The 12,984-nt window shown below is 42.8% G+C and overlaps 1 protein-coding gene across 2 annotated transcripts; it reads right to left on the bottom strand.

The window, feature by feature from the left end:
* Window positions 1-1,420: 1,420 nt before the first annotated feature.
* elf2a (E74-like factor 2a (ets domain transcription factor)) lies at window positions 1,421-10,561 on the bottom strand. Of its 2 annotated transcripts, none has more exons than XM_053429251.1 (9): window positions 10,257-10,561; window positions 9,003-9,086; window positions 7,754-8,033; window positions 5,864-5,971; window positions 4,936-5,052; window positions 4,424-4,507; window positions 3,562-3,754; window positions 3,230-3,463; window positions 1,421-2,616 (listed from the first exon to the last, which is right to left on the bottom strand). In XM_053429251.1, the coding sequence occupies exons 2-9, from the start codon at window positions 9,075-9,077 to the stop codon at window positions 2,034-2,036; spliced, it is 1,674 nt and encodes a 557-aa protein (XP_053285226.1). In that variant the 5' UTR covers window positions 9,078-9,086; window positions 10,257-10,561; the 3' UTR covers window positions 1,421-2,033. The 2 variants fall into 2 exon arrangements, with proteins under 2 accessions (XP_053285226.1, XP_053285227.1); XM_053429252.1 differs by having other exon boundaries at window positions 4,936-5,049.
* Window positions 10,562-12,984: the final 2,423 nt, after the last annotated feature.

The raw sequence follows: 12,984 nt of genomic DNA, 5'->3' as shown, positions 1-12,984 counted from the left end.
AAAAATGTTGAGTGTACAAAAAATGTAAGTCGCTTAGGACAAAAAGCGTCAGCTAAATGACATGTAATGTAAAATGATTTCTTGTTTGAATTTTCTGAAACAGTTGATTTCCTGAGAGTTTTTACTCAGAATGGAGCCAAAACCAAAACCAGTGAGTAGCAGCTCTGTGTAGATGGGAGAGGTCAGAGGTTAAACTGGTTGGCGCTGGTCAGAAATAACTCAGATTACCACTCTTTACACCTGGGCTTTTCTGCTCACCAGAGTTGTGCATTTCAGAACGCAACCTAAAGGTAGACCACCCCGGCTGTGTGTACACAGTGTCTGACATGGTCTGACAATTCATCTAACCCCAGTCTGCATGTCTGCGGACTATGGGAGGGAGCTGGAGTACCTGGATAAACACCCACCCGGAATGGGGGAGAACACGCAAACCTCTCACAGAAAGACCCCCGGCTAAGCCAGGATTCTAACTAAGATCCAGTGCTAACCCCTGTACAGCTATAATACAGCATGGTATACAGTCACATTAACTTACGTTTTTTTTCATTCCTGGCTGTACTTTGTGCAGCCTTTCTTAACGACATGCCATGATCGAAGACATTGATTATAAGTGTTGCTTAAATTTGATTTGAAACCTCTACTTTGTTCTCTTCCAGCTTCTTCATCACACATCCTTTGATTGGATTCTTGCCTAGGTAAACGTGCATACGTACTCAAGTCATTTCTACCAGCTGTGAACTGATTTCTTTTGTTTAGTATAACCAAAAGAGATCTGGGTCTTTTTAGGAGATCTGTTTTTAAAGAGGGTGTATAACAAAGTGAGCACCCAACAGAATTCTGCATCCATGTTTCTATGTGTTACGTGTTCTGTCATGTTCAACCTTCTTCATAGTGGAACATCATTTGTAAGTCCAAGTGTGTTTCCACTTTTAACGTTACTCTCCCACATGTTGATCCACTGTCAATGTACAACAAGCATCTTCAGATGTTTTTATTTTCACGTTTTTCTGTTCTGATTAGTGAAGGTAAGTATTTGTGGTTCCCTTCAGATCTTACATATATCTGTATCCTCAGATTGGCTAAAACAACATCATGTGTTCTTTGTGAACAGATATGATGTGCATCTCTATTTGGATATAGCGCGGGGAAGTGAGGTCTAATCACAGTGGTCACTAGAAACACATAGGTGTAAACGGACAGTCAGAACTAAACACTGATCTGAGGTCTCAGGATAGATAATACCAGGCCTGAACAGGGCCATAGAAGTGACTTGAGACCTGCTCATTCCCAGCAGCACAGTGCCTGTGTGGACTGACCAGTGCAGGGTAATGAGTTCATACAGCTGCAAAGTGTCTTTAAATAGACTTGGGAACATGTCACTTTTCAGATGGCTCAATAAAACAACTTCAGACAGTTACAATTAACATTTGTCTTCTTTTATAATACACATATTAAGTAAAATCTACTTCAATACATTGATAGTACAAGAAAAATAGTATATCATACTTCTAATGTGGAGCACACCATTAAGTTCTTCCATCTCCATGCAGACATCCTTTTTACTCTCTTTTGATGACCAGTAGAAAAAGATGCTGTACGTTGGGAGAAGGTGACAGTGCTGTGGAGTAACAGAATTCTGCAGACAAACAATTAGACTGAAAAAAGAGGAAAGAGAGAGATGAAGTCAATCTACACATGTACTGTTACATACCTGCTGAGTATCAAAAAATGCTTTTTACATTTTTGTTTACAACAAAGTCTCATTGGGCTTTTATATTAGGTTTGATTACAAAAGGAGCTTTTCATGTACAATCTAAGGCTGCCCATGTTTTCTGAGCTCTGAACCACCTGTGTGAGTGTGTTTACAACAGTCCCTTTAATCCTTTGTGGCTTCAGTCTCCTTGGAAACCAACAATAGGCTGAAAGTCTGAGAGCCAATGAGAGAGCAGCTCTGCTCTGAGGCGGGGGAGGTGTGGGCTGTGCCCTGCACCTCCACGGCAGCGTCCACAGTCATTTCCTGTACTACCACCCCCTCAGGATGACGGGTTTTTTCCTGATGCTGTTGGTGGGCTGGAGGGGCGCGGCACCTCTACTACTATTACTTCTGATTGTGCTGCCTCAGGCTGACAGTCGGTGGGTTTCAGGGGCTGAGTGGGGATCTTCACCAGGGCGGGGTGAGGCTGGCTCACCTGGAGCTGAGGCAATCGCTGAGCCACAGCTGCTGGTTTGGCCAGGATGAGCTGTGGTGCTGACCGGCCAGCGATTACTTGAATCGTAGGTGCAGTGCCGGCTGCAGGCTTTGTGGTGACCTGCTGCGTTAGCTGTGTGGCCAGATGTTTGGCCTGGATGAGCTGCGTGAGCTGGCCCGTAGAATTGGCCTGCAAGAGCGATGCGAGCTGGTTGGCCGGGATGGTGATGATGGTGATCTTCTCTCCTGCTTTGGAGCCGGTGGATAGCATGGTGGGCAGAGCCTGGATCACCAGTTTGGGGGGAGTGCTGGCGGAGGTGTTCGCTACACTTACTGGGACTCCTGTGGTGGTGGTGAGAATGGACGAGGAGTTTAACGTCACCTGACCTAGAGAGTTGGTCATGACCACTGGCATGGTTCTGAAAGGTCTGTAGGAGGAGGCACAGGGCAGAGAAGATTACACCATATCAGTCATCAGTACATTTCTTACTGGCTAAATGACAAGATCAATTATCTCTTGGCTGAACTTTAAACACAATCATGTTAAGCATTTCCTTCTGATAATTTAAATCGATAAAATTGTATCTGTATAGCCCAAATTCACAAATCAGTTTGTCTCATAGAGCTTAACAGTGAGACATCCGCTGGCCTTAACCCTCAGCAAGAGTAAGGAAGAAATATGAAAAGCTAAGCTCAAAGATATACATGTGTCCTCAGTCTTCGCATCGAATACAACAGCAAGTAAATTTCAGTGAAGTTTCAGGTTAAACCCAATACATCTGTACTGACAGGTTAATATTATTTGAAGTTTTGATGGAGAATGGAGTATTTATTTTGATATTCTAATGTAATAACAAGTAAAGGGTTGATACCTACACATGACGAACTGGGCTATATCAATTAATTAAAATCACTTCTTGGCTGCTAAATTGTAGTTTGAGTAATATAAACAAAATAAACCAGTTTTACAGATCAACTCTGAGCTAATCAGATTCAATATGTGGTATGAACACATGTGAAAGCCAAATAGACTTCTCATACCTTGTGGTGGCATTGCTGGGGATGACAGTGACATAGGTCTGCTGGGTCGGGATGGCAGCAGTGGAGTGGGCAGGGCCCTGCTGGTGAGCCGGGTGCTGGGCCACGCCCTCGCTGTCTTCCAACTCTTCGCCATCCTCCTCGTCAATCACACGAATATTCTTAGGCATATCTTTGAACTGGTAGGCCAGACGCTGACCCTCCACCTTTGCCAGGATGCCACGCTGGTAGTAATACCTAAATACATACACACACACATCAAAGCTGAGTTATTACGAGTGACAGGAGAAACAGCATTCAGCACTATGAGGCATTTGTGTAGAATAAAGTGTAACCTCAGGGCTCGGCCCATGGTCTCGTAGTTCATGTCGGGCTTGTTCTTGTGTTTCCCCCAAAGTTTGGACACGGCCTTGGAGTCGACTAGCTTGAAGATTCCCTTCTCTCTCTGCATCCACTTAATGTAGCGGGGACAGGTGTTTTTATCCTGCAGCAGCTCCAGCAGGAACTCCCACAGATAGGTGGTGTTGCCTGGAGGACACAAAGCACAGCCACATGAACTTCTGAAGCTCCACAACATATACTGTAGTTATTATAACTACATTGATGGTCAGAGGAAAACTGTAGAAAAAGGCTCACACAGGCTAACTGCACCTTAAAGATGCTTTCAGTGATTAGTAACAAGTGAATTAAAGGGAACAATGTTTTTCCTTGGGTCGGTTTTCAGGCCTGGTTATGTCAAACTATCACCAATAAAAGAGAAAATCAAGGTGTGAGCTGAACATAGGGAGAGACTGAAAGCACTTAAACAACCACAGGTGATATTTTCACTCACTCACACTAACTTTCTCCCTCTCCCCCTCTGTCTCTCTCTCTCTAAAAGCAGCAAAATATCCATCTTTATGGTCATCGTCATAATTTTGCTGTGCCCGTTTCTGTGAGAGAAGTGCAGTTCTTAGTAGGTAGGCACTTGCCGTCTCTGTATACCTCTCACTTTGAGTATCTAGTGCATGACAGCAAAATGATGTACAACCCCATAACCTGCCAGGACAGATTGAATGGAATTGTGTGCATTCAAGGTTTCTCACACGTTCTTTTATTTCCAACTCCATTTTATAACATAGACATCTCCTGAGAGAATTTAGACCAGCAGTCAGAATGCCGCAGGCTGTCAACTTCACACACAGAGCTGATACCAACCTTTGCCCTCCCTCTGTCTCTTCTTGATCCCCAAGTCAAAGGAGCCATTGGAGGCAGGCTGGTGTGACCTTGGCTTACGTCCACCTACATTCAAAACAAACAAACAGGGACAGTGGTGAAAACAATACCCAGAAATTATAACACGCTGGTTTATGAATTTATGGCTTTGTCTTTAATCTCATGAATGTTATTGTAGAATAATTACAGACGCGATGAATTATCTAAACAATAACTATTTATAACAGGGAAAAAATATTCAGTTTTATCTCTGTTGGGTCCCCCCTCACATTGAATCCAGAAAATAAACTATAATAATTATCTGTGGACAATGCCATACTATTAACAGTGACATACAAATTATCATCTTTTATGTTATTTAACTATCCCACTGAGTTGTGTTCACTGTTTTGTTCATGTGGAGACATTGTCTAATGTCAGGTGTGACGTGATCATCTCAGAGCTGAACACAACTGCAGGTTAGAATGGTGCCTGTGTGTAGCAGGGATACTGACTTCCTCTCTTCTTCTTGGCAGCAGGTTCACAGTCAGGAGGGATCGGGAAGGACTCCTCCTCTATGGGCCCACACTCTGTTGACACCTCCACCACCGTCTCCATCATCACATCCTCTGCTGGGGTCAAACAACAGTCACACTATTACCTCTGATATGGACATTGTATCTGGGTTTTTATTATTATTAACATTGCTGAAAAGCCACGAGACCTGTAAATACTGACGTAGAAGTGTTTCTTTTTATGTGTATAAGAGAGAGATCCATGACAGCAGATCTTCACATTAAATATCAGCACAAGTCTCATAGTCATAAACTACTACTAAGGGCGGCTGTGGCTGAGGGGTAGAGTGATTGTCCTCCAACCTGAAGGTCGGCGGTTCGATCCCCAGTCTGACCCATCTGCATGCCGAAGTGTCCTTGGGCAAGATGCTGAACCCTGAATCGCCCCCCATAGAATAACAAAGTGCTGGGATAGATGCACTGTATGAATGTGTGTGAAAGGGTGAATGTAAAACTGTACTGTAAAGCGCTTTGAGTCGTCATCATCAGACTAGAAAAGCGCTATATAAATGCAAAGCCATTTACCATTTACTACCTCGCAGGACACGAGATATTCGCCATAACAGATAGTTCTTTTCAGATTGCTTATTCAAATGCACGTGTCCACAAATTTTATTTTTCATACAGCCAATGAGACATATTTTATCTTTATTACATCTATTAACTGGATGAATTAGGACAATAGACGGTGTACAGTGATGAACCCTGATGTACTCAGCCTGATTCATATTAGAGGTGTTAGATAAAGCTTTGAACAGATCTGAACTTATCTACCTGTTAAATCCTCATTCCTATAATATACATCAACAAAAAAAAAAAAACACTCATTGCAGCTCAGACTCCTGTGTGTTACTGGCTGTGTGTTTACCTGTGTTGCGTTCACTGTGGAGTCCTCCAGGAGACTCCATGTGAAGAAGAGCTTCTGCTGCTTCAAACGTTTTGTCAAAACACACCATGTCATGACCTGACATCTCCACTGAGAAAAGAAACACACAAACCTTTGTCAGCACACAGCACACTCACTGAGGAGACAGTAAGACCAGACCTGAGACAACTAGTAAGAGAAATTGACTGGTTCTGGTGTGAAAATGAAACAAAGACACCCAGCAATGCAGTGCTCCAACCTCAGCTACTTTGAAATGTTTACTTCCTTGTTTTGGGTTTGTAGTGACAATGTGTTCCTCCCTTCCTGTTTCCTGTGATCTAGTCTAAAGGGTCAGGCATAATTCCAGCCAGCCGGGGGCGCTGTACTGCTGTAATACACAACAGTAGCAGTTGAAGTGCAAAGAAAGAATTTCTGTGTGAAGCACTGCAAATGTAGACGAGTATGAAACAATTCTAAGCTTTTGCAGATTTCAGACAGTCATATGCAGTTTATTTTCAGACCTGGAGCTGAATTTAATATATAGCATTAATATTATCATTATACTAGAAAAACTAAAGCTAATGACACAAGGCTTATGCAAGACTTAATAGTCTTGCAAGGCTTATGCAAGACTATGTTCGGCAAAAGGAGATCCAGCTAATTCTGTCATTGATTATTTATAGCCACAAAAATATATATGACAAGGCTTTATGTTACATATCGAAAAAGTTCACTGTAAACTTTTTTGGTAATTTGGATAGTGTCTGCATTCTTAAATGGGAGAGTTGATATGACACAGAACATGGTAATGAAACCATGCATGAATGATGCAGCAAGGACAAAATGAGGAGCTTGTGTCTACCAGAGACTTCTCCTGCACGGATGTGGATGGAGTAGGAACTGAGTTTTGTTTGAGTCTGATGAAGATCATTAAATCTTACTTACAACAAAATGCAAAAAAGCTAAACGGTCCAAAGTGTGGCTGTATTTCACAAAAAAGATTATGACACCAACACGTTGATCTAATGATTGTAAACAATTCAGTGTAAAGAGAGGAACAAGCATCAGTAGTGTGGCCGCCCCACGCCACAACGGTAGAGAGAGAACTGATAACGAGTTTGGAGATGGAGTATATTCCTGTATTACACTGAAACTGTTATTTTTATACATTTGCAAAGAGTTGTGTGCTTACTCATATTTGTATATTTAAGTTAAGTATACTTTAAACTGTTAACAGCTAGTATGTTACATTTCAATATCCAATTTGCCATAGCAATAAAAGGCTGATCATAAACCATCATTTTGAGTTTGTTGTGTATTTTTCAAGAAAATGTGCCGGTTCTGTTACTGTTCAGGCCCTGGAACTGTTTTAAAAATTTAAATTTAGCACCACGGTCAGAAAAAACACAAACAATATTTAACAGGCTCAAATTCAACATGTGTTTTGCATCCTACACAAGAGACATGTCAGAAAGTGTGGTGATCACAAGGTTTGTATTTGAAATGGCTTTGCTGGATGTGTGTTACTAAAACAGAGAAAATGACTCAGTCTTATAAACTTGCTTCTCGTTGTGTTCACTCTGGACAATCAATAGATTCACTTCCAGCATTATAATCTTATTAGAAGGAACACAAGCAGCCAGGAACAGTTCTTACTGTTTTTCATTTTGACAGCGTTTGGGGCTGGAAATAATAACTGGAGCTGGAGGGTAAATTAAATGTGTGTGAATGGAAGTGGAATTAATCGACAGAATTTGTAGCATGAATGTCTCTAGCATATGTAAAAAAGTTAGAATACATCCCATTCCAACCCCACAGAAGAATTCCAACAAATACCCATAAATCAACCCACTATTTAGCAAACTTCACATTACAAAAATTCAACCCACTCACCAGTCTCAGACACCTCAGTGACCACCTCCTGCTCATCAGCCACATCCTGCATCAAATATGTTTCATCGTCATACACCAGGACCTGAGCTGAGTAGCACTCCTCCACCTGGGCACTGGGCATCTCCTCCACAATCACAGCTGGACAGCCCTCATCCTGCAGCACCACGCCCTCCTCCTCATCCACATCTTCCTCCACCTCCTCGCCACCCTCCACGATCACCGCCTCTATCTCCTGCTGCACCACCTCTTCCTCCTCCTCCTCAACAGGATGCTGCTCACACTGAACACAGTTTTGAAACAGACAAAAAAATATATATATATATATTTAGTGATGTCAACATGTTGGCAGTACTCAACAAAAATACACCTCACAGAAGTAATGAATAAACGTCTTCTGGAGAAACCCTCCCAAGTAACTGAGTTAATTATGCAAGGCCTTTATTTAATGTTAAGCTATAGCACTTTTTGCAGTTAATACAGCCTCAAATCTTGAGTATGACTCTTAAAACTTTAAAAGCACTGGATTTGGAGATTTGTTTTTGCCATTCTTCTCTGCAGATGCTCTTGGGCTCTGTCCGTTTGGATGGGGACTGAAAACAGTTATTTTCAGATTTCTGAACAGATGTTTGATTTCAGGGCTCTGGCTGTGCCACTTGAGCACATTCACATCTCTGTCTCTAACCTGCTCCTGAGTTTTCTCTGCTATTAGCTCAGGATAGGTGTCCCGTTGGAAGGGGAGTCTTTGGCCCTGCCTGAGGTTTTCATTAAGGAATTCACTGTACTTCCCTTCAATAAGCTTTTCCTTAACCCTGACAATTGCCCCTATTCCTGCTGCTGAAAACCCCCTTCACAGTGTTCTGCCACCACCGCCCTTCACTGATTGGATGGTATTGAGCAGGTGATGAGCAGTATGTGGTTTCCTTCAGACGTATATTTAAATCTCAGGCCCTGTTCAGACTGGGTATTAACATCCATCCTAAGAGATTCGATCACAAGTGGACAGCTTTAAGTTTGATATTGAATATAGTAGGTAAACATTATTATTGTTTACAAGGTAAATAATCACATTACTTAAGGCTCCATCTAAATTGAGCACAACTGGTTTGAAGAACTCTTCAATTTTGGTACATCACAAGAGAACAGAGCCGCGTTCACTGTACTGTTAACTTCTCCCCTTTCTCACTACTCTTTCTAACCTGGTTTTGTGCTTATCTGCCTGGAGCTGTTAAGATGTATGGAGTGGACTCACCTGCTGGGGCTCTTCTATGACGGTGACATACTCCACTAGGTTCCCTCCACCGTCTGACACTACCACAGAAGTCATTACTCATTCCTACCAACAAAAGAAAACAGCACAGTGGGTCAGGATGGAGAAGGTAGCACGAACGACAAGAAATATTTACATTATGAGTAAAAAAATAAAATAATCTCACATGTTAACAAGGCTAGAGTGTGTGTATGTGTGCAGAGCAGTGATCATGGGAAAGTTCCAGGGGCGCCTGCTCTCCTCATGACCTAGTACAAGTAATGTTGTGGTCTTTCTAGTGACTACAGAACAACAATTTATATCCAGTCAAAACAATATTTTTCAACCTCAGGCTCATGCTTAATTCAACTCACAAGTGATCTAACAACAGACATTTATTTCCATCAATAATTGATTAAACTCTCATAATAGTTATGACTTTTATAATCATGGATACATATGTTATGCTATATTCTCGGACTTGAGGCCTGCTAAGAAAAAGGAACTAAAGTGCTGGATTGCAAAGTGTGATGGGAATTCATGGCACACTAGCAGATATTTCTGAAATCGTCTCTTCTGTTGCCACAGTGTGGTAGGTGAATTTGGGGCTGAGAGGTCTAGTGTACAGGATAGTTTATACTTGGACAAAAACTGAATGGCTGAAAGCAGCAGCCGGTATGGGTTTAGGCTTATAGGACAGAGGGGCTTCCTCTGACAGTTCCTCCTTCACTGTAAACAACCAGCGCGGGATGCAGAGAGGAGAAGGGTTGGCTTAAGCCAGCTCGGCTTGATTCAACAATAACACAGTGAGAGCGAAAACATGACAGATTCTATAATGTCTAGCCCGACTGGTCGCTTGGAGATGACAGGAGCTGACATTTCTCCTCACATAGCCTAATGTTTACTTTCTCGCCTCGCTAGGAACCTCCTGCTAACTAGTTAGCTAATAATTCCGATATTTAGCCAAACGAATCCACATAGCTACTATAAAATGTACTTTAAGCACCTCAAGCTAATCAATAAAATACAAAACAAACACCGCCTACTTCTTTAACGAGGAGACACCCCACTACAACCAAATAACTCAACGGCCGTCATTTGGGTTAGTTGTTGAGCTCGAATCGGTTAGCATAGAGCTAGCGAAAACACATTTTAAAGAAGGAGAACACTGTGGCTGACCGGCCAGCGGAGCAAACCACATATTTGTGCTGTAAGTCTGTGGGAGACAGGCGATACAACGAGTTTCCCCCCTCTTACCTTGTTTTGCTTTTGGTAACGGGAACGTAAGCTCCGCGGCTAGCACTAGCGGGGCCTGATGCTAGCTACTGTTAGCCGAGTTGTCGAGGCCAGAGCGCTGACTCGTGTAAACAGGGGCTTGCAGCTGTTCCGTCCGACGGGAATCACTTCAGAGACACCTGAAGACGTAACGCGTTAGCCTTGAGCCGGGGAGCGTCGCTGCACACCTCCAGGTTGGGATCACACCTGCTAGCTTCTTGCTATCCTGTATCTTTCCGACGCGCCGCCTCTTCTCTACAACACAGGGTCAGAGCGCAGACGTTCGTGACGTCATGAGGACAAACCCCATCAGAAGCATCGTATGTGTGACATCATCACAACGACGACAAGCAAAAGCGCGTGGACACAAATATTATTATCGTAAGTGGCCGTTGAGATGATTTATTGTTTAGTTATGATCAGTTACTCATGTAACAAGCAGGGAATTCAATAATGTGAGCCACGCGGTTCCTTTTGGTTTATCCCATCTAATCAAAAGTCATCTTCATCAGAGAACAGAATGATGATAAGTGGTATTTACGGAATCTGAACACTCAATGGAATAAGTACCTAGTACAATTTAGGAGAGAAGGGGAATATCTCCCAGAGGAGAAGCTTTTTGGATAAAGATATTTAAAGGTACAGGAGGTGGTATACAGCATGAACAGGTCGCCAGCTTATGACAACAGAGACAAGACTAAATCAAGAAACCCAAAATATCAAGTGTCACTGCTCCACAACCGATTAACATAATTGTAAAGTTTCATGAAAAGATTATGCGTTATACACAGCTCAAAAAAGAAAACGGAACACTTATTCATCACAGTATAACTCCAAGTCAATTGAACTTCGTGAACAGCAAACTCCATTTAAGAAGCGACCAATTTCACCTGCTTTGGTGCAAATTAAAAGTAACAACAAGTGGTTGTAGAGGTAACAGCAAGACAAACCCCAAAAGGGATTGGTTTGCAAGGGATTGTTACAGATCATTTCTCTCTCCTTATCCTTCCTGTTGGATTTTTCTTTAGTTTTGCACTATTTTTGTAATTGATAGCATGATAGCACCCAATCAGGTCGCACATCAGCCATTGCCATGTATATTGGCACATACAGGACATTGCCTTGGTGTGGTTTGTGCACTGTACAAACAACAATATAAAAACAACAATATAAAAACAACAACAATATCAAACAACAATATATACAGTAAGACAGTTGCGTGCGGTTCTAAGGTGCAGAGATTGGTGATAATGCCAATAATATAGAGTTATAAATTATGTGCGGGGGGGGGGGGGGGGGGGGGGTCAGCAGAGTCAGTGTGATGCAGGGGGCTTGTTTGTGAGCCCCACTGCCATGGGAAAAAAACTGTTCAGGTGACGTGAGGTTTTAGTCCTGATGGCCCGGAACCTTTTTCCGGACGGGAGTCTCTGGAACAGGTTGTGACCGGGATGGGAAGGATCAGCAATGATCTTGCGTGCTCTCCTACTGGTCCTGGAGTGGAACAGGTCTACGAGAGCCGGCAGGTCACAGCCGATGACCTTCTCAGCTGACCGAATGATCCGCTGCAGTCTGCCCCTGTCCTTGGCAGTGGAGGCAGCGAACCAGACGGTGATAGATGCGGTGAGGATGGACTCAATGATGGCTGTGTAGAACTCAACCGTCACTTTCCGCGGCATGTTGAATTTCCTCAGTTGCCGCAGGAAGAACATCCTCTGCTGGGCCTTCTTGATGATGGAGGTGATGTGATATTGTCCTTCTCCTCCAGGATGGCCCATACAGTGCCTTGCATAAGTATTCACCCCCCTTGGACTTTTTCCCATTATGTACTGTTACTAACTGGAATTCAAATAGACTTAAATAAACTTTTTCCCGTTTGATCAACAAAACATGCATAGTACTTTGGAGGTGCAAAATAAATTTTATTGTGACACAAACAATAATGAGAACAAAAAAGTTGACATCTGTTGGGTGCATAAGTATTCACCCCCCTGTGTCAATACTTGGTAGAACCCCCTTTCGCTGCAATTACAGCTGCAAGTCTTTTGGGGTATGTCTCTACCAGCTTTGCACATCTAGAGATGGAAAGGTTTGTCCATTCTTCTTGGCAAAAAAGATGAAGCTCAGTCAGATTGGATGGAGACCGTCTGTGAACCGCAATCTTCAAGTCTTGCCATAGATTCTCTATTGGATTGAGGTCTGGGCTTTGACTGAACCATTTTAAGACATTAACATTCTTTAATCCAAACCATTCCTTTGTAGCTCTGGCTGTATGTTTAGGGTCATTGTCCTGCTGGAAGATGAACCTCCGCCCCAGTCTCAAGTCTTTTGCATACTGCATCAGATTTTCTTCAAGGATTTCCCTGTATTTGGCTCCATCCATCTTTCCCTCTATTCTGACCAGTTTCCCTGTACCTGCTGAAGAGAAGCATCCCCACAGCATGATGCTACCACCACCATGTTTCACTGTTGGGATGGTGTGCTCAGGGTGATGGGCAGTGTTGGGTTTTCGCCACACATAGCGTTTTGCATTGAGGCCAAAAAGTTCAATTTTGGTCTCATCTGACCAGAGCACCTTCTTCATGTTTGCTGTGTCTCCCACATGGCTTCTGGCAAACTCCAAACGGGATTTTTTATGGATCCCTTTCAACAATGGCTTTCTTCTTGCCACTCTTCCATAAAGGCCAGATTTGTGGAGTAGACGACTAATAGT

This window comes from Pleuronectes platessa, chromosome 8, assembly GCF_947347685.1.
Source record: "Pleuronectes platessa chromosome 8, fPlePla1.1, whole genome shotgun sequence".
NCBI classification, from domain to species: Eukaryota; Metazoa; Chordata; class Actinopteri; order Pleuronectiformes; family Pleuronectidae; genus Pleuronectes; species Pleuronectes platessa.
This window is presented reverse-complemented; position numbering and strand designations above follow the sequence as displayed.

What these genes read in the sequence shown, in the direction of transcription:
- elf2a (XM_053429251.1), bottom strand. Translation starts at nt 9,077, where the DNA reads ATGACTTCTGTGGTAGTGTCAGACGGTGGAGGGAACCTAGTGGAGTAT. An exon ending in TGCCAAGAAGAAGAGAGGAA is followed by an intron (nt 4,508 to 4,935) that starts GTCAGTATCCCT and finishes TTTTGAATGTAG; the next exon opens with GTGGACGTAAGCCAAGGTCA. An exon ending in ACCATGGGCCGAGCCCTGAG is followed by an intron (nt 3,464 to 3,561) that starts GTTACACTTTAT and finishes GTATGTATTTAG; the next exon opens with GTATTACTACCAGCGTGGCA.